This window comes from Rhinoderma darwinii, chromosome 5 (assembly GCF_050947455.1).
Source record: "Rhinoderma darwinii isolate aRhiDar2 chromosome 5, aRhiDar2.hap1, whole genome shotgun sequence".
Lineage (NCBI taxonomy): Eukaryota > Metazoa > Chordata > Amphibia > Anura > Rhinodermatidae > Rhinoderma > Rhinoderma darwinii.
Window position 1 is genome coordinate 312,316,065 of NC_134691.1, and position 24,848 is coordinate 312,340,912.

Consider the following 24,848-nt stretch of genomic DNA (forward strand, 5'->3'; position numbering starts at 1 on the left):
TCTTATTATATTGCATGGACAGAGAGTTGTGGAAGTTTATTGCTGGATTGAACTTTTTTTTTAAATCTGAGGTCACATTCTCTACTGAAAACCAAGGAATAACTTCATACCCTAATTTCTGATGCCTTTCTCAATATCTTTTAAGATAATTTATCAGTATTAAAAATAAATAAAAAAAGAAATAAATCACTAGTAAACGGGGGAAATGTATAGGGGGTGCAGAGTAAGAGTCCTTTTAAACGGCCCGACAAGGAGCAGTGCCTGGGGACGAGCGAACATTACTACAATCGCTCGTCCCCATACATTTTCTATCATGTCGGCAGCACATGTCTCCCTTTTTACACAGGGAGGGGACTTAAGCGGTCACACCTAGACCTTTGTGCCTGAGGTAGCCCAAAGGACCCCTTTGCCACATGAGGAGAAACCAATATTATAAATGTCATGTAGCAGGTGGGGGGGGGGGGGGGGCCTGTTACAGATTTAGCTTCGGGGTCCCTGAGCTACAAGTTACACCTCTCTTGGTAAAAATAAATATAATTCTTTAAGTTGTATATTTCTGTTATTGCTCAGTTATATCTGTTTCTAGGAAATATCAGTGTTGACCAGTATGGCCGCCATTACTTCTCTTGGAGGGGTCACTCTTTCCCAGAACACTGAATGGCAAGTCTGCCAAGTTATCTAATTATATGGGAGCAGGGGATTTATCATTCCATACATAGACCTCCTTTACACATGCTTTTTATTTTTGTTTTGTTTTTTAGACCAAATAACACAACATTAGCAGTTGCCATTTACGATGTGTGATTTTGGTGCAGGTTTTGTTGCGTTTTTTTGAGCCAAAGCCAGGAGTGGATTCAAAAGGAATGGAAAAGGGAACTAAAAAATAAATACTACTTCTGTCTCTGGGATCCACTTTTGGCTTTGGCTCAAAAAATTCCCAAGAAAACCTGATCTCAACACTATAAATCCAGCCTTGAGTAGATTTTTTTTTGGAAGCCTAAAAAGACCACCACTTTTTGGAGCTGTAATATTGTGTGTTTCTTACGCCCAGAAACGGCAACACACAATCACTATTCAACAAATTATAGTAGTAACTTGACAGTAGAGGACAATCCATTGATTTTTTTTTTTCCACTTGCGCACAGTATCTGATATCAAGGATTATGACCTGATGACTTCATTGTGTCTCTGCTTGCAGATGGCTTTGTGGACACTTGCAGGGTTTGGCTGGACTTGGTCTTGGTAGTTTGTCAAACCTGATTAGCTTGATGTGACTTGTTCATCTGGTTTAGTACGTATCCAATGTGGCACAAATTAAAATATACTAAATATATCTGGTTACTGGGCCAGCTTGATATTGCTCTTGTCCCTTGTGATAAGTAGGGTTTAATTTCCTTTTATGTAGTTTAGCTGTTTTGCTAAATCTAATTATGACTTTATTACAAACTCATTCACAAACTGTAATGATACATTATGATTAGAAGCAAACTTGGCATTTTCACAGTTACTGTACCTTAAATGCCCATCTGCCCATCACTTCAGAGTCCCATCACCCACAAATTCTCAATTCTGGTTGTATCGGTCATAATTTTAAATGAATATTGACTTCCATATGAAAAGAAGTTTAAGGCCAGAATATCTAGTGTTTCAGCCATGGTGATGAGACCAACAGCCTGGAGGATCTTAGGCTTTACTATGCACTGTCTTTATATACTAATTTAATTACTGGTAGTCCCTCATAAAGGGTCAGGACACTGCCAGGCTGCCGTTTTCAGGGCAAGTTAGGGACCTAGTCGTTCAAAATCGGCAGTAGAGGCATGGATAAATGTTCTTTATATAGGAGACACTTATAGCCTAGTCATAGAGGTCTTTCCACTGCAGTTCACTGAAATAGTTGGCATCTACCCACATTGCTACAATGTACTGTTGGTGCTTCATACCTAATAATAATAGCACGCAACAATTCACCAAACCATGTACCATGATCCCTCACCGTATAGCATGAACAACCCATCCCATGACTAATTATTATGTATCTTGTGACATAGAAGTAGAACGCAAAACTCCCTTACTCAATTAGTCTAGATATGAAATGCTTACAGTACCGGGCCTAAGTTTGTATGGTGCCTTAGACTCCACCCATCAAGTAGGCCACACCTCTAAATGGGTTGTCTTGTTTAGAAAACCCATTTTCAAATCTATTAGGGATTTTTTTTAGTTATTAAAGGGGGTACCGTGTTCTGGATCTGCATCTCTTGGCCAGAATGTCCTGTCTTGCATTACACAGACAACCCGTAGGTACTGTGTAATGCTTAATTTCCCCTGTTGTGGCGCTGCAGGGAAATTGAGTATTGACTACCAGGTTCCCTTACAGATTACAGCTGGTTGCTGGGGGTGCCAGCAGGGGGACCATGCTGATTTTGGACGGTGATTTCAAATTTACGTGCTGATTTTGACCCCCGTTTTTTTTTTTTTTTTTTTAAATAGCCTACTGCTACTTTTTGTAGTTATAAAGCTTTTGCTGTTTTTTTCTGCTTTCTATTGTTCTCTTCCAAACGGCGGCAGAGTAGGAGATTTTTCCACGCCGGTTTCGACACAGAAAATTATTGCAATCCGTGTGCAAAAAATACTGTGAACATACCCTGAAAGCTTAGTCCTCCATTTTTCAGAATGAATCTGTCTTGTTTGCTTATTTTGATTTTTTTTCTGTTTTTTGAAAACTTCATCCATTTTTACCAGTGGATTTTATTCAGCTTCTGTATAAAATAAGTCAGAAATTGGCACATTATGTAAGTGGTCACACACACCAGGCTTTCCTTCTAGCAGACACTAATCTAATTGATGTGATCTTAGGTTGGAGAGCTGAGACGGGGGCTGCAATGCCTGCTTACTTCATTATGTTGCTTGGTTCTTGTGGCCTGCGTCGTATATCATCCAATCAGATGGAATCCCAAAGGGATTTGATCGTAAATGTCAGAGATATCTGGGCTCTTTGCAGTTATTATATTTTCTGTCATGTCAGGATTATGAATTGAGAATATCAATTTTAAAGTTTTGACACGTCTTTCTCATCTGTTGTGTTTTGTCTGCTGATGCTTTTCATGTTCGTACTAAGGATATCGCCTTTTTATCACAAATTTAAGATATTTTTTTGAGTCACAGAAACGGCGTAGCATGGCAAGCTACGCTATTTCCAGTGTGCTTCAGTACTGGAAAAAGCTTAGCTTATTGTGCTATGCGGTTTACGTACCTTCTATTAACTTCTATAGGCGTTCCGGAAACAGCGTAGCAAAACACTCTTCTGATCCAGAAAAACCCGGCCACTTCATCAAGTTAGTGACGAGCCCAGCAGCAGAACGTAGAACCAGGGTCAGGGGGTCCCGTTCTAGAGATAGGTTTGGGTCCCAGAGGTGTGGCCCGCATCTATCTGACATTTATGCCATGTGGATATACCATAAGCATCCAAGATGGAAATATCATTTTAAAGGTGTTGTCTCAAGAAGACTACTCCTTCTCTAGTGTTAACGGCCCCATGATCAACTGATAGTTGTGGGTCTTGCTCCTGAATCCAAAGACAAACAGCAGCCATACATTTTACATGAATTGCCAATCTTGTAATACGTATCGGCTCCCTGTTCTGTCTCGTAATTGGGGGTATTGAGTAAACTTACTTGAGGATATTCATATGCCCAAAGGGTACGCTCTCACTTACTTCGGCCACATGGGGTGGGATTTCCAAACAGATAATTGGCTGCATTATTTTGCAGGTAAAGTGATTTTACCCGCAAAACCACACAGCAATTAAGATTGTTAACGGCTTCGCAGTTTACCTGCAAAATCGTGTGACCAAAGAAAATGTGTGTGAAAATCACTGTATGAAGCCGGGTTGTGTGGACGCTGCTACGTGGGATCATATCCTTCCAGACAGCCTAATTAAGGAGAAGTCTTTAGCCTTTAGTCTTGAGCCCATTGTGAACAGAACATTTATACTTTGGATATACCAAAGTATTATTGGAATGCTCCTACTGCTAAACCAAGCAATTTTAATAATAGAAATATATATAGCAGGTGGAATCTAGATTTTTTTGCAAGTATCTTAGTTGGTCCAAGCACCATCACATACGATGGAAAGGCTCAGAATGACTTCCATAAACTTTGGAAATTACCGCAAATGTTGAGACAATCTCAGAATTTACCTGCTTTCTCCTCATTTCTCTAGGATAATCCACAGTAATCCATATTTCTCTGCAGCAATAAATTTGCTGTATATTCAAGCTGCCAGGATCGGTTTTCCTGACACGATATAGACAGTGCCTTGTTGAATAGGGCATTTCTCCAATTAAACCGAGAAACCTCAAAACTGCAAAGAGAAAAGCACAAAAGCAATCTGATAAAAGAACCTGCTGCTTCCTTTCCAGAGCTGTCTGTGTGAATGGCAAGTGTGTTGTGCGTGCTATTGATTACCTATGATTATCCCAGGTGACATTCTCCGAAAACTGTATTATCTGTCTGTGGGGGATGTCTAACTTCATAAACATGTAGTAAAGGGAAGAGCAAACACAGATATTACCAATATATAGAGCCTGGATCATTTGTGATCGCATGCTCATGAGATTAGTGTGTGTGTGTGTGTGTGTGTGTGTGTGTGTGTGTGTGTGTGTATCTCACACACACACACACACACACACACACTTTTTCAAACAGTCTAATGACAATTTTGTGAGTCAATTCTGAATGAAGAAACACAACGAGACGCCATTATTTGAAAGATAACTTGGTCCGATTAATCTGTTAAAGGGCTGGGATAATAGTGTGGTTCACTTACTCGTGTCACCCACTATTGCTACCTTCCTTTATATTTCAGGGTCATTAGGGTTATGCCTAGCTTCCCTATCTTTCTCTTGTATTAACGTTGGTCTACTTTCTTTTCTACGAAGTGTATACGACTGCATAGTAAATAAAGGGTAATATTTATTAACATAAACAGTCACACTTAGATATAAAATACACCAAACACAGTAAGTAATCACGGTATAGTATCCGTGTATCCCAATACACATAACTTAATATGTATTGATTACACGAACACTACACGTGGTACAGTATAAACAAGATATCACAATCCTAATCTATACCGCCACCCACTTACAGAAACATACATAGAAGTTACGTTACAATACAATATACATGCTCACTGTTTCTGTCCCACTCCCTCCTAGCAATACCTGTCCCTGTGCACTAAAGGGTTAACACGGGATAAGGAGGATAAAGGGTTAACAAGGGGAATGGGTTGCTGTGTACCAGGGGATCTCAGGTAAATGGTGGGAAAGGGTTAAACAGGTAACGGGATGTACAGGTACCATGGGATATGCAGGCAGGTGGGAAGTGTTCTTTAAGTATATAGGGGAAGAGAGGTGAAGGGTTAAGTGTGTAGGGGGAGAGGGTTATGTGTAGCTGCTGCTGCACGTGGATACTTAGCCGTGCATGTGGTCCAAGAGTTGGTGTCTGTTGAGGGAGGCAGGAGCAAGAGCGTGGGACAGTTTGTCTTTTCAATCTCTCCCGTGCACTTCTGTATGACATCAGATGCAAGTGGGGGGGGGCGGGGGCATGGGACTGTTTATGGCTCCGCCCATGGAATCTCATTACCTGGTATGGTGGGGGGGGGGGCAGGCAGTGAGAATGCATTGGATGTGTCCACTGTCTTCTCCCCCCCCTCTCCCCCAGAGGAAAGCGATACGCACCTAACTAATATCTGACATAGAAAACACTTCCATTTACAGAATCCAACTTCATACTCTCGGGTGCTGTTTATAGGCACAACTGGGTTTATTACTCAACAGAAAACCCTCTTGCAGCAATTGCAGAACAGTTGAATCCTCCTGGGGTTACAGTTTGGGGGCCCTTTCATGTAAAGGGTAATGGACCTTTCTTCTACAATACAACGGTTACCTCAGACCTGGACCGTAACACGCTGCAAGAAAATGTAATACCACAACTGCAGTTGGAGCACGAGAATGAAGAATTCTATTTTCCGCAAAATGGAACCCCCTCCTCACTATTCTTTAGCGGTGCGTCATTTTTTTAATGAAAAATTACCCAATACAAAAGGTGGATAGGTAGACGAGGCCTGGTTGAATGGCCACTTTTTCTTTTGGGGAGTTATCAAAGATAAGGTATAGTTTAGAAAACCACGCATAATTGACAACATGATCCAGTTCATAAAAGAAGCAGCCAAGAAATGTATGCCAACAAAGAACTTTGTGCCAAAGCGTAAAAACTAGATTACAGCAATATGTAAAGAGTGAGGGCCGCCAATCTGAGCATATAAGAGATTGTACTTAATTGTATTTTATAGAACAACAAAACCATTTAAAATGCATACTTATTATTATATTTACCTATTATTATTATTATTATATTTACCTATTCTTAAAACGTTATACCTACTTATGCACCCCTCCGTATGTATATGAACAATCTATGTGATAGAGATCTTGATAAAACTGTAGGGTCGTCTGGTTGTAATATGACAGGGTCCTCCACAATAAGCAGGATTGCAAAGTGTCTGACTGTTGTCTACCCACCATGAGATCTTTTGCTGTCGAGGAGCCCTGTGACAAGGAGGCCAGTTCAAGTCTAAGATGTTTAATGTGGAAAAGGTTTCAATCCTTCAGTGTTGCTTGCTGTTTTGGATCTCCTATTACAGTGAAGGTTTATAAGTCCTTGGTAGAGTTACTTCAACCGTACGTGTTTCTTGTATGAATTCTCTGCGTGTGATCGAGGAGCCGGCAGCAAGTGTCTCTTAGTACTGATCAGTCACAGTGGCTGTTTTTTTTTTTCCCCTTATACTTACTGCCCGTGCCACCGAGAATTAAGTACAATAGCATAAATTCCATCTCCATCTGGGAGATGTATTTGACCCCATAATGATTTCCTTAGTCCTAATAAGCTTCTGTGCGCTCTTACCAATCCATTCTTTCTGGGACACTGTGTATTTCATTCTCTCTGATGACAGTTCGATTCCGGCAGAAGTAATAATCTCTTCTAGACCCTCTATCTTATCCTTTGCCTACAGAGCCAATATCTGTCAACTTGAAAAATGAATTATTACCTAAATATTAGCCTGCTGTTTACAGTTCTTGTGCAAACTCCCAACCAGTGCTTCCAGGATCACACCATCCTTTCCTTTTATACGTGTCTTTTTTTTTGAGCGTTAAGTTATGCTTCCTTTTTTTTATTTTTTAAGTATTTTTCAATGCAAAATGTGTTATAGGGTTTAAAAAAAGGTAACTTTTACCTCTATCTCCCTAACATTTAGAAAATCATATGTTGTTTTTAATAGCAGGAATTTTACACATCAAAATTTACTTGCAACAGAGGTGCACTTAGAGTAAACGTCAACTTAAATTGGATGAAAAGAACATTTTTAATAGCAAGACAGCCTCCTGAATTTCAGTCCGAGAAAACATGGAACCATCTTATTTTAGCCTTTTTGGGCTTAGATTTATTTATTTCTTTGGCAGGAGGTTTTTGCTGCAGCAAGCTGCCTCCCAGACCGAGACCGTGCAGCATCAACCACTCCCATATTATCATGTCTATTGTTACCACATTCCTTAAACCCTGAAGGGGGTAAGGACAAGGCAGACAAATTGAATGCTCCTGGTACACATAAGAATTTCTGTATTTTTCACTCTTTAGATTACAAAATGGTTTTGTTAGTGTTTTTGTATTTGTACAGTAAGGGTCCCTTTAAAACATGAGAGCACAAAAGACAACCCTTGTGGGAGTCTTATTTAGGTCATTTTGTGATCACCCACATCAAATTATAACGAATACATGATTGTAGAGATTTGTATCCGCTCAAAAATGTATTTATCAAAATGTCATGATTTGTTTCCAGATGTTCTGCACTTGACTGTTCCATTTTATATTGAAATAAACAATTTCGCAATGCATTTGTTCAATATCCGTCTCCTCATATGTCCGTGCTAGAAGCCGTTGTTGTCCATTTGAAACCAGAGCTTTGACTGTTTCACTTGACATTTTGGTTCATAAGCACATTGGAAAATATTGATATTGGCCCATACAACTATATGTTTCTGGAGGATGTTGGCCATTATTTGTCCTTTGAGAAAAATAATGACACTAGTGACATTTCAAAGCTATGACCTTGGGTTTTTATTAATCCGTATTAGGTTTTCTCCCATGGCTTTTGTTTGCATTATTTTGTGGAGAGCACATTTGGCACTTTTTTTTGTAGTGGTTACTGGAAAACCTGTGAAACCAGATGACATTAAGTGTTTCTGTTCAGCCCAGTGACGTGACAGACCTGCAGAATCTCCATGGCCAGTTCCCTTGCTTGCCTGTCATAAAATATACCTGACTAAATGTGTGCTAAGCAACTGGCTGCAGAAAATGCTTTTTAAAGGTACTTAAAAAATATACTTTGGCTGTTACAAAATTAAACTAAGGTATTGAACAGATTTATTATATTGTGCACTAAATCTTGTGAATGACACGAGTGCCAGTAGAGCATGTGCAGCACAAAGTAATCCTTGAGCTATTAAGAAAGAAGAGGTGATCCTAGGTAGGAGGCTGATGGAAAAGGGTGTTTATAGAGTTGCCATAAGGTCACGCTCAGAAATGGGGTATTTCTTGTAAATCTGCAAACCAAGTGCAGTATAATGCATATGGGTAACTTTTTACTAAACCCTATTCCATGGAAAGATTACACTGTAAACTGCGATTTCGGTGATGCATTTGATTTCAACTATATTTATTGAAAGTTTTCAAAATACACACATGACATAAGTTCGCAAGGGCAAGTCATGCAGTCCATTTGACATAACAGAAAATCCAAACAGACAAAACAAGACACCGGGGAAAAGACAAAAGGGAGGGGGGGGGGAGAAAACAAAACAAAAAAAGGGACAATCTGAGATCAATCCACGGTCTAACCCTGAGATATGGGTAGCCAATACTTATCCCACGGATCCCACACCATTCCAAACCTGTCCAGCGTATTGTCAATTGAGGCCGTCATATACTCCATAGTGCGAATCTCCCTAATTCTAGTCAGTAAGTTGATGTGAGAAGGAGGGGCGGTCTGTCTCCACTTCCAAGCAATCAAGGTTTTAGCGGCAGTGAGAAAGTGCCGAAAAAGTCGAGCTAGTGCTTTCTCCAAGGACCTAGGAGGGACATTCAGGAGATCATGAAGAGGGTCTAGAGGAATATCCCGCTGCAACACCGCCACCGCCAAATTCCTAACCTCCAGCCAAAACTGTTGCACCAGGGAACAGCTCAAAAAAATATGGAACAGGTCTCCCCTCTGATCTCTGCATCGCCAACAATTCGATGAAATACCCGGATTGAAGCCATGCAAAACATAAGAATTTTATATGGATTTTCTTTATGTGTAGTGCAGATGGAAGTTTTAGCTGCTTGTGACCAGATAATCTGCCACAATGAGGGAGGGATAGATTTATTCAACAGGGTCTCCCATTTTAACATAGATCTATGCCCAGGTGGAGGGGAGTTATCCGGGGACAGCAGTATCGCGTAAATAGCGTAAATAAGCCCTTTCGTAGTGGTAGTATAACGACACGGCATTTCAAAGCTTGTAGGTGTAGTGACCCGAGTGGATCCGAAAGTTTGTTGCATGTAATGTCTGATCTGAAGATAGTGGAAAAATGTAGAAGAGGGGATGTTATGATGCCGTTGGAAATATGAAAACGGGTGAAGCTCTAGCGTGTGAGAAAACGGGTGAAGCTCTAGCGTGTGAGGATCAACCATATCGGCCAAGTGGAATACCTCTGCCCCGTCCACAATCGTGGCACCCGGGAGGTAGTACCCCCCGGAATAGTGGGAGTATATAGTACCGAGGTCAATAGCGGACAACCCGACGCCAAATGAAAGTATTGTTTACAGGCTTCCCACACCTCTTGTTGAAAGCGCATGGGACCCAACAGAGTCGAAGATGGCAAAACCAGCGGGTCACCCCATAACAAAGAGTTTGGGTGAACCGGAGCCATCTACAATTTCTATATTTCAGTCCACTTGTTGTATGCCCGTAGGGACACCCAACAAGGAATGTGGCGGAGATGGGCTCGGTGATGCATTTGGTCGGCTTGATAATCTGTGTGACTGTGGATGAGCCAGTTGTTTTAAACCGTATGAAATTTGGTTGTACCGGTATAAAACTTTACATGACTGTAGATTGTTGTTTTTTATTGTTATATTTTACTTCGCTATGCTTAAAAAAAAAATTTCATTTATATTATATGGGGTTAAAAAGTGTCTGTTGCTTCTTGACTACTTAAAGAGGCTCTGTCACCAGATTTTGCAACCCCTATCTCCTATTGCAGCAGATCGGCGCTGCAATGTAGATAAGAGTAACGTTTTTTGTTTTTTAAAAACGAGCATTTTTGGCCAAGTTATGACCATTTTTATATTTATGTAAATGAGGCTTTCTAAAGTACAACTGGGCGTGTTTAAAGTAAAAGTACAACTGGGCGTGTATTATGTGCGTACATCGGGGCGTTTTTACTTCTTTTACTAGCTGGGCGTTGTGTATAGAAGTATCAGCCACTTCTCTACACAACGCCCAGCTTCTGGCAGTGCAGACGCAGCCGTGTTCTCGAGAGATCACGCAGTGACGTCACTTCCCCAGGTCCTGCATCATGTCGGACCAGCGAGGACACATCGGCACCAGAGGCTACATTTGTTTCTGCAGCAGCATCGGCGTTTGCAGGTAAGTCGATGTAGCTACTTACCTGCAAACGCTGATGCTGCTGCAGAATCAACTGTAGCCTCTGGTTCCGATGTGTCCTCGCTCGTCCGACACGATGCAGGACCTGGGGCAGGAAGTGAGTGACGTCACAGCGTGATCTCTCGAGAACACGCTCTGTGTCTGCACTGCCAGAAGCTGGGCGTTGTGAAGAGAAGTGGATGATACTTCTCGTCAGAACGCCCAGCTAGTAAAAGAAGTAAAAATGCCCGATGTACGCACATAATACACGCCCAGTTGTACTTTAGAAAGCCTCATTTACATAAATATAAAAATGGTCATAACTTGGCCAAAAATGCTCGTTTTTAAAAAAACAAAAAACTTTACTCTTATCTACATTGCAGCACCGATCTGCTGCAATAGGAGATAGGGGTTGCAAAATCTGGTGACAGAGCCTCTTTAATGTAAGTTACTAAGGGGACAGATAGAATTGAGTGTGGCTGCACAATCCGACTGCACAGGGTTTGTTTGTAGTTGTTATCATGGAGACATATAGATCAACATAGGAGCTGTAGAAACAAAAAAACAATTGTAATTAAGTCTATTTGCAAAGTTACTATATGTTTTAGTTTTAGAGGCATTGGAGCAATAAAAAAAATATTGGGACGGTGGAAGTCCTCTAAATGTTAAAATATATTTTTTACATTTTTTTCTATCATAAATGATGATCATTGTGTGGAAATTAATATAACAAGTTATAAATCTGCTGCATTAACTGAATTTATCATGAGTTCTGCTCTTGCATAAGTGTCTGGGGACATATCCCCTCAGTCAACTTCACTGTGACTTTTTTGTGATTCCTCTTTATATACGTATCTGTAAAAGCAAAGTTGTGTTTGTTTACATCTATTTCTATTCCCTTGATCGTATTTGAATTATCATGTTTTTTCTGCTTTTGCTTGAATACAGTTTTATTGATTGACTATAAAATGCGTCTTTCTTATTTTGTTTCTCCTATCAGATATGCCACTACATGTGCGGCGTAGTAGTGACCCAGCGCTCGTTGGAATAACCACTTCTGTTAGTGATACCAACTTTTCTTCTGATGAGCCTTCCCGTAGAAACCCAAGTAGATGGTCTACAACTGCAGGGTTCACAAAGAAAAACCCTCCTACGGGCCACAACTCCAATGACAGAAAGGTATGGATTGCATGGATTTTCTGTTGCCTGTTGAACTTGCTTCTTCTGCAATCTCATTGTAATTGTTTCTTCGTGTCGATCGCATCCTCTGCTGGGCTTCAGCCCTCAGGCAACCATTCTCACTATGAAAAGTACAACTGTTATGTCTGGTGCGCTCACATCTCCGTTGAGGGGGTCGGAGATGAGAGAACATGTTTTGAAACTATTAGCTTGCTCCAAGTTCACCTTCTCCCATCTGTAATCCCATATGCTGCAGGGATACTTTGGATTCAGAACTTTTTTTTGATCCGCTTATAAATTGTTCTGTATTTTACAATTATAGCGGCTTGTGAGTATTTACCAAGGACCAGCCTTTTGGCAGTGATTTGGCAATGGTAGTTTTACATTTGAATATTCATTGTATTAAATGGTGCTTTTCTATCTGGATTTCTTTAAGGGTCTGCTGTACGCTGTTTAAATATATGCTTTTTTTTTTTTTTTTACTGAAAACAAAAAGTGGCGCTTTTATTAAGGATCTGCATAATTGTGTGTCGGTAGTAGAACATTAACATAAACAATTTTTTCAGCCTACACTTCTTGGTGCACACTGGCCCACATTTACTTAGACTGGCGTATCGTTTATTTATTTCATTTAAATATTTTTAATTTTTAAAGAGAAGAAACATTTAGATAAATAGAAAATAATTAATAGGGAGAAATAAATAACATCTAAGCCTGGTCGCTTGTCATTAATAATCTAAATAATATAGTTTCAAAGTAGGATTTTATGTTTTTCTAAGAATAGATCCTACAAATTAAACAAAAAAAAAAATCAAGTGTTAAAGGGAATGTGTCGCTAGGATTTTTTTAATTTTTTTTTAGGTAAACAGTTAGTATTTGAGTGATTACACATTGTTTTAATTTTTTTAATTTTTTCACAAGTCAGGAAATATTAGAAATTAGATTCTAATTTATAACATTTCCATGTGCTGGCCACTAGAGGGAGCAGTTCCCAAAATTGCAGCATGGTCAATGTTGTAAAGCAACCTCATTGCTTTATGCTGCAAATTTGGGGTAGACACACTCTCTCTCGTGTCCTCACACAATCCCCCCTCCCTTATTCTGGCTAGTGCCAGGAGAAGGAGGGGTTTGAATCTTCAAACCTCCTACACTGTGTGCCGCCATTTTCTGAGCGAATGCACAGTGTAGGAGGATTAGATACAGTGCTAAGCAGACAGTATAACACGAACATAGACAAACATAAATTACCTGCTCCTGTCGCCACTGCCGCCTCCGCTCCTTTTCCTTGCGCCTTCGCTTCCTTGACCGTATGGCCGGAAGCCGCGGACGGAAGTCGTCATCTTGCTGTCCGGCAGCGGCTTCCGGTCCACATGAAAATGGCGCCGGATTTCGCTCTGCAAACGGGCCACGTTTTGGTCTGTGTAGGAGCAGCGCATGTGCGTACGCTGCAGTTAATGGAACGGCTCCCGTTTGCATTCTCTATGGGGTTGTGTGTGCTTTTAAGTTTGTGGACCACTTTCCTTCACGTTTTATTATTTTCAAATCTTTATTTCTATAGATTGGTAGTGACTGGCGTATCTTAAACTAGGGTTAGTAAAGGAGATGGTTAGATTGATCTGCGCCAATTTTTCTTAAAAGGCGCACTGGCTGAGAGGCAGTAAGAAAGCAAATCTACGCCTGCTATGAGCAGTTGTAAATTTGCGACTAAATACTTTTAAAGCTGAAAATGCCTGTACAGGCGTTACTGCTAACTCTGGTCGTTCAGAATAACTCATGCGTTATTCTGCCCTGATTAGTAAGTTTATGATGGTCGATAAAAAAAAAAAAGTAATTATGGAATATACATTTCAAACTGATTCACCAAGAACCACCCAGTAGCCAAGTTCTTGTGCAATTTGTAGACTAGTCTGTCAACCCTGAAAGATTTGTCTAGATTTTTCTACGTCTCAGCCTGAATTAATAGATATCTATACGCTGAGCCGACATGTTAAATCTCCCGCTTGTACTCCATTCCTTTCCTAAGTAGCATCTCTGCTCCCAGATCACACAGACCTTTGTAGGGAATGGAGATATGTGACAGTCTGTAAATTCTAACAATAAGCTCGAAACCGGTGAACGCTCACAGCAAGTAGTACGCTTCATTCTTATAAATCATGTCAGCTCTGGATCCTGAAGTGAAGTCCACTTGTGGAGCGTCCAACCGTTGCCTTTCACCCATCATTTACTTTATCCTGAAAATGATAACTTTGGTATTGCAGTTTAACACCGTTGAAGAAGCAATTATTGAGCCTTCTAGCAAAAAACTGATATAACCGGATCATGTAGGCTTTCAATTTAGGGATTCCCTATTGGCAGTATTGGTTGTGTTGATTATTCATTTATGGCTGATTACTGTTGTCTTATGGTGTTATTAGGAGATCTTATAGAACAGAATAGTTATATCAGGGGGTTTTTCTTTTGATTTGCTAATTAATAGTGATTTCTTATTGACAAATGGCATGTTACGTATAAGAATTAATAGTAGTGGGAATATCTCACATGGAACGTAGTACCCAGGTTGTAGCATAATGGACACTATATACAGTGTCAGCCTAAGTTCCCCTTCAATAATGTATTTTTCTTTCTTTTAAAACAGAAAGATGAGAACTACAGGAGTCTGCCCAGGGATACCACTAACTGGTCTAAACAGTTTGAAAGAGATAAAGCCCGCTCTTCCTTGAGTGCCAGTCACCCCCTGGTGGACAAGTGGCTAGAGAGGCAGGAGGAGGTAAAACATTGATATTTGTATTTGAATACGATGTAAAAACAACCGGTCCCGTTAGGGCCTATCATAAGAGATATTAATCTAATGGAGAATGATTCATCCCAGGATGTTACCGTGAAATCTGTGATGGCAAAATTATTGAAGTAACTAACTTTTTAATATTAAAAAAATTAAAAAATATATATATATATTTTTTCAATTCCTTAAAGTGTACCTCCAGTGAGCCAGAAGTAGAATAAAAAAATAAGTGCCCTGTTTTGTTTGATGGTATTGTTCACTTGCAACCTGCGCACTTTCATTTTAATATTGGAGAGTAGGAAGAGAATTGAATTACTGCAGCTATTTACTTCCTCCCTGCTGATGTCCTGTAGGTAGAAATTAACTTGAATATTTTAGTCACCAAGGGAATTAAAAGCTTTCTGTGCGTCTGTTAGGCGAGGATCATACACCGTTTTGGTGATGTTTTTTGGTACGCTTTTTTTTAAAAAAGAGAACCTTTCACCTGCCCATACATGTGCAGCATGTAATAGGCAGGGCTTCACCAACACTATCTCACTTTAAAAAAATTTCCCATCTTCCTCCGTTATTTACATATTGGTGCCGTTCTATTTGGTGCCCGATATGTAAATAAGCCCCTGAACGGTCAATGGGGAGTTTCTATCTAACTAAATTGCAAGGGGGCGTGATCTCTTCGTTCTGACACTGTCCAATCCGCTGCGGGCAGTGTCAGGGCGGCTTGCGCTGTGTTCCCTCCCGCGAGGACACACACAGACAGAGAACGCTCTCTGCAGAACCATCAGTCTGTGTGTGTTCTCGTGGGAGGGAACACCGTGCAAGCCGCCTTGACACTGTCCGTAGCTGATTTTACAGTGTCAGAGTGAAGAGATCACGCCCCCTTGCCATTTAGTTAGATAGAAACGTGCCATTGACAGTTCAGGGGTTTATTTACATATTGGGCGCGAAGTATAACAGCACCGATATGTAAATAATGGAGGAAGATAGGAAAAAAGTGTAAAGTGAGACAGTGTTTGTGAAGCCCTGCCTATTACATGCTGCACATGTATGGGCAGGTAAAAGGTTCTCTTTTAGCCAAACACAGGAGTGGCCACAAAAGAGATTAGTTGCATCAGTCTTCTTTTTATACCTTTCCTTCTTTTTGGATCCACTTTTGGCTTTGGCACATAATAATAATAGTGGGAACTCTTCATAAAACATAACCTTTATTCATTATTTAAATTAAAATACTCTATGTAATTCTTTTGAATATAAATACCCCTGACACAACCAGGGTTGAATCAAATAAGCAATCCACATTGATCACCCAGATTAAATCTAGATGGCGTGGTACCATACCTATGGACAAACTCCAGGTATATACCAAAAATTCCATCACACACAATTAGTGTAACTTCTAAGTACCAAATATGTCATAAAAAGACCAATATAGTGTGTGATTTTGGCCTATAGAGATTTTGCTGTAAGAAATTGCTAGTTAATAAAGTTCTGTGATTACAGCAGCCTCTGCACTGATTCAAGCATGGTGTAATAGAGGGAGGAGTGGCAATTGTAATGTAAGCTAACAGGCTTGTAGGGAAAGGGATTGGTGTCTGGGCTACAGCTCCACTATATCTGTAACATAACATAACGGCGACTTTCAGAAGCTACTGATTCTCTTTGAGGAGATCCACCTGGTACAGAGTCTTTAGGGCAAAGCTTCTGGGCACAAAAGCTCTTTTCCAGAAGGAAGAAAGCATGGCAGAAAATCACAACTTCCTGTTAGGGAATCAGAGAGGGCTGCAGAGCAAATGACTGAGCTTTGAAGGAAAATCTCCATATAAAGGTTCTGTACATGAGGATCACTGGAGATAGCCTTTAAATAATTTTGGGAAAATGTTGCAAGTATCTGGTATAAAAGCTTCAGGAGCTATTATTTTTGACCGAGGCTTTTTACTAGGGTCATTTATTTACCATATTATCCTGTCCATCATCTGGACCTGAGATGACTGTTTTTTTTTTTAGGTGTTTAAGTTTAGACCCCCTTTTTGTTTCCAGACTGTTCAGTTTTAAGGGGTACTGAAAACTAGTTTGTGCTAACTTTTAACATTGAGTTTAATAAGTTCAGTTCAAGCGCCAGATGGTTACTTGTTGCATATACAGCACCTTATTTTTATATATATATATATATAATATTTTTTTTAAAAATCCATTTATATTTCTCGACTTCACTAAACATTCCCAGAGCTTTCTAAATTTGCCTTATCCTTGTGTAGTCTTTAAAGATATCATGGTATGATCCTAGGCTGAAAGTATAATATTTTTTGATTAACAATGTGTTTGACTGCTCCTCCTCCACCAGAGATGGGATCGTAATTCACCCATATGCTGCAATGAAATTATTTTATATAGCAGTCTACCATCCTTATTTCATTTCTACCCAGACTGATGCAAAAATTTGATTTTCAGAAATCAAATTGCAGAAAATCACTCACAGCGGTGAACTAAATTAAAACAATACAGACCTATGTAAGTTAATCTCTGCAAATTATTAAACAGGGAAAAAGGAGAAATTCTGATTTTATTTTAGCTTTCTTCGTTTAGGCTCAAAACAAGCTCTGTAGATCTACTTTACAGGGCAGATAGGAAAATTAAAAACATTCGAGCCATTGAATCAAGTTTAGAATCCAAATATAACTTGATTTTCAATATCCGTAAAGTCAGAGTTAGTAGGATGATTGCATAGACTTTTCAATAACCTATCTAGGGCATCTTTATTTATGCATATTTTTTTTGTACTGTTAGGTTGCACATTTGTTTCTCTTACATTATTATTATTATTATTATTATCTTAGTCTGAATTAATTCTGTTTAGATTTTAGTTTCCTTGAATATTTACCAGATACCATTGGCCTATGCATTTCTTGGTAGATAAAATGTCACCCATACACTTTAGATAGCTGTCGACTGAATGCATATTCTTCCCGACGCCACCATGAAAATGCACTCTCACTTCGGCTGTGCGTGCATGTGTATTTCAATAAGGAGTGGGGAATAAGCCACTGTCAGCCACATCAGCTTATCTTCCGTGGGAAAAAAGGGTTTGGACATGTTGAAATCCAACATACTCGATTCTCCTTCTTTCTGCCAACGTCTGCCGTCGAAGGAGAGTCAGGAGACTAGATAGCCATCCGGTTCCATTAAGATTAGCGGGTTCAGGCTTCTTTCATCTAAGGCCCTGTTCACATCACGTTATAACCTTCCATTGGAGGTATATTCCGGAAGGACTCCTGTCGGAGGTATACGTCAGAAGACTAAAATGTATTCCACTGTATAGGTATACAGTGAGATATGTTGCATCACCACCCACCTCCCAGGGGCAGAGTGCTACCAGGACAGTTATTTCATGAGAATTATAATGCCAGAATCCCCAGCCAGAGCATCGGCAACACTATGGCCAGGCATGCTGGCCTTGGAGAAACCCTTGACATCACTGTCCATATATGAATAGTGATGTCAGAAGCTTCCCCAGGGACAAAATCCACAGGTAGAATGCTTCCGATGCTCTGATCGGAGACGTCTTGACATATACGTTTAACGTATACCTGTGACGGATGTCATATACTGTATATCAGCCCGACGAAAACCAAAAGGATAATCTTTTGGTCTCCGTCGGGTTAATGGAGACCTATGGACATGTCTAGCGCATATGTCGGGAGCTTTCCTAGGGCCAAAACCTGATGTGAACTAGGCCTAATGTGTATGGGCACCTTAAGACTGCAACCCTATGTCTCATAGGCTTTTACTGATTGGCAACTTATTTTTTATGCAAATTCACCCTTACATGAAAGTCATGGTATGATCAAATTCAATGTAGATTTTTTCAATTTATATTGACTCATATTGAAGTTTGGCTAAGCGACGTGAAACAAATCATGGTATATTTACATTGTGCCTCTTGTGTGGTGACCCCCCTTATATTTTATGGTAAAAGTTGCTTTTTAGTCCTGACCTAATGGTTTGTCACATTTGCTTTTATTTAGTAGTCTAAAATCTCATAGTGATCCCCTTCACCCACCGATCCCTCCTGCAGCTTCAAACTATTTATATTGTCCTGAAAACCATACAAAAGACCATTCAAGAGAAACCCAAGTATTGATTTATCTGATGCAAATGCACATGGGGGGACAATTCATCTTTTTTTTTTTTTTATCTCACGGCTTTTAAGACTACGGTCTGTCGGATGAGTGGTCTGTTTGCCCTCCCGAGCTCTCAGGTACTATTACACGGCCGAGACAGCTCGTTACTACGATCGCTCATCCCCATACATTTCTATCCTGTCAGCATCACATCTCCCTGTTTACTAGTTTGCTCGTTCATCGGCTGATCATTGCCCTGTTTACGTTCTGTGAACGCTCGTTTGCCCGATAATTGGCCGGTGCTAAAGGACCCTTACTTATTCGATAGTGCCCAAAATTTACCTAGCAAATAGTGTCTGATCTATTAGAATCCCTTGTATATATGCAAATGTCAATGACTGCTGGGATCATGAGCGAATTAAAGCACACTTGCATTGGAGACTCGCAACACTTCACATTAAACAGTCTCGGTCCACAAATGCAAGTTTGTGCACTTCTTTGGGCTAAAAAAAATATAAGAAATCACACAATACCAGCTTTGTACGTGAAGCATCCACATAAATCTTTTTATTTTCTTTAAAGAGTAAGTTCTGATTGGTGGGGTCCGGGTGCTAAGACCCACCGCCATCGCTGAAACGAAGGAGCTGAACGCTCTTTATCTGTGATCAGTTCTCCTCATTGGGATGAAGACATGCTCGCATAGAACGTCAAGGAGGCTGTCTTCAATTGTTTCAGCAATGGTGGAGGTGTTCGCATCCGGACCCCCACCGATCTAAACTTCTGATAAATCTTTGACAAAAGTTTTCTGAAAAAGTTGTTACTCCTTAAATATGGTTCAATACATTCAGTCTGAGAACGCTGATTCCTTCTCCCCAAACCCCCTTAACCTGCCACGTTTCGGGAGACTCTGGCCCCATACGCATTCATACAGGAAGGAACAGCCCAATAAGTCACATGGTGCAATGTTAAACATTTTTATATTAAAAAATATTACAAAACATTCTTACTTGTCATGAGTTACATAGTCACGGTATAAAGATTGTAATGTGATCACATCAATCGTCCACCCGTCACAAGTTAACTTTAAGCTACATGCCTCATTTAACTCTTTTTTTTGGTTCTAGCGTTTCAAGTTTTGTGATCTAAAAGACCTCTCGTTGTAATAACAACCTTCTGTTCTCCTCCTTATTATCCCTGACCTGCATTTGTTCCAATACCTGCCATCTTATGTCACAAACCTGATGATTAAATTCATGGAAATGCCTAGCAACAGATGTTTCATTAAGTTTATGTCCTATTTCAATTCCTTTTTTTTTCTCCATATCCTTTTTGATTAACACTACCTCTCTTCCTTGCGTTTTTCTCTTGTGATTGTTATTACGTAGGGGCTAGATTTGCTGGTGAAATGCCCAATATCCTGTTGTCCAGTGTTCTATTTATGTTGCATTTGTCATGTGGCCAGTAGACTTTATACCCTAGTAGATATTGTGCCCTAGGGCTTTCAGTATGGGCCCCAGACTCTTGAAGACACTAGTAGGCACCATTTCCTGGAACTTCTTCTATTGACCCAGCCCCTTGATGGATCCTAGTAAAAATGGTGTGCTAGATATTCTGAAAAAACCGCAGCACACAATCTTGAAATAAAGCAATTTGAGCCTTTTATGTCACCATAATCTTGCGACGTTTCGACCCAAGCATGGGTCTTTCTCAAGCTTGAGAAAGACCCATGCTTGGGTCGAAACGTCCCATTGTTATGGTGAAATAAAAGGCTCAAATTGCTTTATTTCAAGATTGTGTGCTGCGGTTTTTACAGAAACTTATACTGAGTTGGAGTGGCTACGACTCGACACTACTTTGCATCACATACCATTTCTTCCCCGTGGTATTTGGGACTCGTGATGAGCTGCTGGTCTTTGCTAGACATTCTTTTATGGATCCAGATTTCTGATGGTGTTTTTTCTCTACACACCAACTCTGTTATGGTGCCTTGGATAAAGCTTCCCCCGCACCAACACCTACAAAGCTGACGAATAATTTGGTCAGTCATCCCAATCATAGACTATTTCTGTTTCACCATGTATGACCAACATTTAGTCTGTTTCGTGTTTTGCTATTAGAATTCTAGATCGAATGCGGCTTTTGAAATAAGGTTAATGCTCTTCAGCAGTCCTGTGTTGTAATGTACAATTTTGATAGTTTGTCAAGGTCTGCCATTCACATAAATGAATTACTTCAATATAAAAGAGCCTAGCATTGCAGTAGTGGTGAAGTAGAGTACTTTTATAGAATTGACAGCTACCATTAAACTTTCATCTGGTAATTCTTACAATGAATATAGATATGTATAAATTAATATTATTTGTTTGCACGTGTGTTTTTTTTTTTTTCTGTGGCAAAAAATGAAGCCCTCACTTTCCGTTTTATACAAGAAGGTTATTTCTTTTCCCGGAATTGAGGTATATAAATTATAATAAAATATTGGCCTATTTTCACTTCCACAAAACACCTGGTAATCTAGTTTATTTATGCTGCTTTAGTTTTATGCAATATTGATGTAGTAAATTTTCTCAAAGATTGTATTTTCTGGCGGCTGCCTTGACAAATTTATTTGAGAAAATATGTGAAATTTAAATAAAATCTCTGTCTATAAATTAGTTTTTCTTCTCTACCCTGTAGAATCAGGTAGTGTTCAGGTTAGACAGGAAGAGTTTATTGCAGCAGATGTTTGGCTGTTGACATAATTCCGAATTCGGAAGCAAGTCAAATTCTTGAAGAAAGTTGCGTCTATGAAGAAGCCTTGAAAATTATTGTAAGCTATTGCATCAATAGACAGGACTTGGGTTGGACCTATTTTTTTTACAATCCGAATTTGTTCTCGAATAGACTTAAGTTTCTGTGAAGCTTTCAATAGATGCGAATATCTAAAAGTCTATCTAGTGTTAACCAAATACTCTTGTGTTCTTGGACCCACTCAAAGTCTGCTTTATTACAAGGTCATGGAATGTTATCCCATTGTATCATACTATGAGATCAGATCCCAAAGGTATTCAATGAGACCTGTAGCTAAGAAGTTCATTGATTTAAGTTTTTGGCCGCCATTTGTGATATCAAATATCCTATATAGTTCTTCCATACTTAGTTCTATTACTGTTTTAACTTTAAAGAGGCTCTGTCACCACATTCTCAAATCCCTATCTCCTATTGCATGTGATCGGCGCTGCAATGTAGATAACCGTAACGTTTTATTTTTAAAAACGTTCATTTTTGGCCAAGTTATGAGCTATTTTATATATATATATATGCAAATTAGATTTGAAATGGACAACTGGGCGTGTTTTTATTCGTATGTCTAACTGGGCGTGTATTGTGTTTTTAACTGGGCGTGTTTACTTGTTTTACTAACTGGGCGTTGTGAATAGAAGTGTATGATGCTGACCAATCAGTGACCAATCAGCATCATGCACTCCTCTCCATTCATTTACACAGCACATAGTGTTCTTATTAGAACGATGTGCAGCCACATACACAAGTGTCCTGATAATGAATACACATGAAATCCAGCCTGGACGTCATGTGTACTCAGAATCCTGACACTTCTGAATCCTTTCTGTGAGATTTCCAGCAAGGGAAACGAAATCTCGTTTACCTCGTAATCTCGCGAGATTACGCGCGGCTTGCTGAAATCTCACAGAAAGGATTCAGAAGTGTCAGAATTCTGAGTACACATGACGTCCAGGCTGGAGGTCATGTGTATTCATTATCAGGACACTTGTGTATGTGGCTGCACGTCGTTCTAGTAAGAACGATGCTGCTGTGTAAATGAATGGAGAGGAGTTCATGATGCTGATTGGTCACTGATTCGTCAGCATCATACACTTCTATCCACAACGCCCAGTTAGTAAAACAAGTAAACACGCCCAGTTAAAAACACAATACACGCGCCCAGTTGGACATACGAATAAAAACACGCCCAGTTGTCCATTTCAAATCTCATTTGCATATATATAAAATTTCTCATAACTTGGCCAAAAATGAACGTTTTTTAAAAAAACAAACGTTACTGTTATCTACATTGCAGCGCCGATCACATGCAATAGGAGATAGGGATTTGAGAATCTGGTGACAGAGCCTCTTTAAAGGGCAAATAGACGTCATAGTTGGGTTCACCATTTGGGAACCCCCCTATATTAGCCAGAAGAGAGCTACTCTGTAAGGCCTCATGCACATGGATGTACATTTGCGGCCGCATACGATCAGCAATTGCGGATAGTATCGAAGTATAGAACGATGTTTGTTCTATGGGCCAAAGCATACGACCGTGGTTTCCTAGTCATTTTACGGACCGCAATTGCGAAGACTAAAGCTTCAGATGCTGAAACTTGCGCCCGGATGGCACCAGTCAGTCAACACAACCTTTTTTTCACTCCTGGGTAAGGAACTACGCATACATGTATGAGCCCCTCACTTATAGGAGTGTAACCCATATCTTTTTGGTAGTTACTTGTCTGATACGTGATTGTACTTTGTACTATTTGCTTCCTGTTTTGAACTTCTGTGGACTTTTGTCCCCAAATCTTATTGTATGTAAATATATTTCCACGTTAGGTCATCTTGTGTGTGCACGGTTCGTGATTACGGACATTGCGCGGATGACACTCCGCGGCCCATCCGTGCTGTAATCATGGACCGTGCACACGACTACAGTCGTGTGGATGAGGCCTTAAAGTGACAACCGTGCTGCCAGACTCGATATCTCCATGTGTTACTAGGATGACCATTCATCTGTATACTGTCTGGCTGGTCACGGCTTCTGCTGGCAAAGTCAGCTGTTTGCCCGGTGATAAACGGATGAGACAACCCCTTTAATCTTGTGAATGCAAATAGTATTTAAGTCTACTGACACAATTATTAGCGGCTCTTGCCCTGACAGACCCGACCCATCCAGGTATTACATGGTTGGCCATTAGATACCGCATTTAGCTGGTAACTGGGGTTCTAGACTGGCCAACTTAAAATTAAAAAAATTAGTTGTCTTCATGAGACAACCTCTATACTCATTACTGAATGACTGCGCCTGTAATCGCCTGTATACAGCGCTGCAACAATAATTTAACCCATTTGTCACAAGCCTGAAAGTTATAGAAAACAAAACAGGCAAAAATTAAAACAAAAATAAGAATGTAAAATTTTCCATCTCCAAAAAAAATCTGAATCTAGCTATGCTGTGAAGTAGAATACATGAAAGCATTAATTGTATCTTCATTCATTGACCGATGCTCAGATGTCCCTTAGCTTTCAGAGTAATTACACTGATTGAAGATTGCAAAGACCCCAAACAAGATTAAAGACTTTAGGCTAATTATAATTTAAGTAAACTTTGTCTTCCATGCACTCTTAAGATTCTAAGTGGAGCCAAGATGGCCACTATTAGACCTTTCTTCCCACTCCTGAAGACCAAGCTTTTCCTTTCCTTCTTTGCCGAAGGAAGAAAACAGAGTTTGTGCTGATACTTCCCAGTATAGCATGCCTCATTTTCTTATTCCATCTCTAAGGAGACTGGCAGCCCACATAGCACTGTGTCTGTCATACCATTTTTCTTTTCACAAGAGTGTTCTAGGACTTCTGTTCTTCAAGATCATTAATAACTGATAGACTGGCCCAAGCCCACAATCTGGGCTGACAGTCTTTGTGTATCCTAAAGCAGCAATATTTTAAACTCATCGCATCTGTTGGTTCTGAATGAATGTGAGTTTTTTTTTCTTTTGCCAGCTTTAACCATCTGCTTCTCTGCTGTGTTTGGTTTGCCTTGCTTTTTGTTGTATTTTTTTTTTCTCTTTTGCATGAGCCTCAGTTTATTTCTTCCTCATCGTGGTGACTGGTTTAGATTGATATTTTTTTTGTCTTGCTGCAAAACACATTTGCACACCTTTTTCTTAACATGTGATTTTAATTGTAATCTTCAGTGCTTACCTATGGCTATGCCTTCTCCATATGATTGTATGCCTCTAGTCAAGTTGCCATGTCT

General features: G+C 39.9%; 1 protein-coding gene across 15 annotated transcripts in view; it reads left to right on the plus strand.

Annotated features, from left to right (window-relative positions):
- PARD3 (par-3 family cell polarity regulator) overlaps nucleotides 1-24,848 on the plus strand; it is a 527,506-nt gene that overhangs the window by 198,402 nt on the left and 304,256 nt on the right. For 12 of the 15 annotated variants that reach the window (XM_075827466.1, XM_075827455.1, XM_075827461.1 and 9 more), the window contains exons 4-5: nucleotides 11,748-11,926; nucleotides 14,562-14,693. In XM_075827466.1, coding sequence (XP_075683581.1) covers nucleotides 11,748-11,926; nucleotides 14,562-14,693 — 311 coding nt within the window. The remainder of the gene's footprint in view (nucleotides 1-11,747; nucleotides 11,927-14,561; nucleotides 14,694-24,848) is intronic. The other 3 variants (XM_075827462.1, XM_075827469.1, XM_075827470.1) reach the window with 1 other exon arrangement.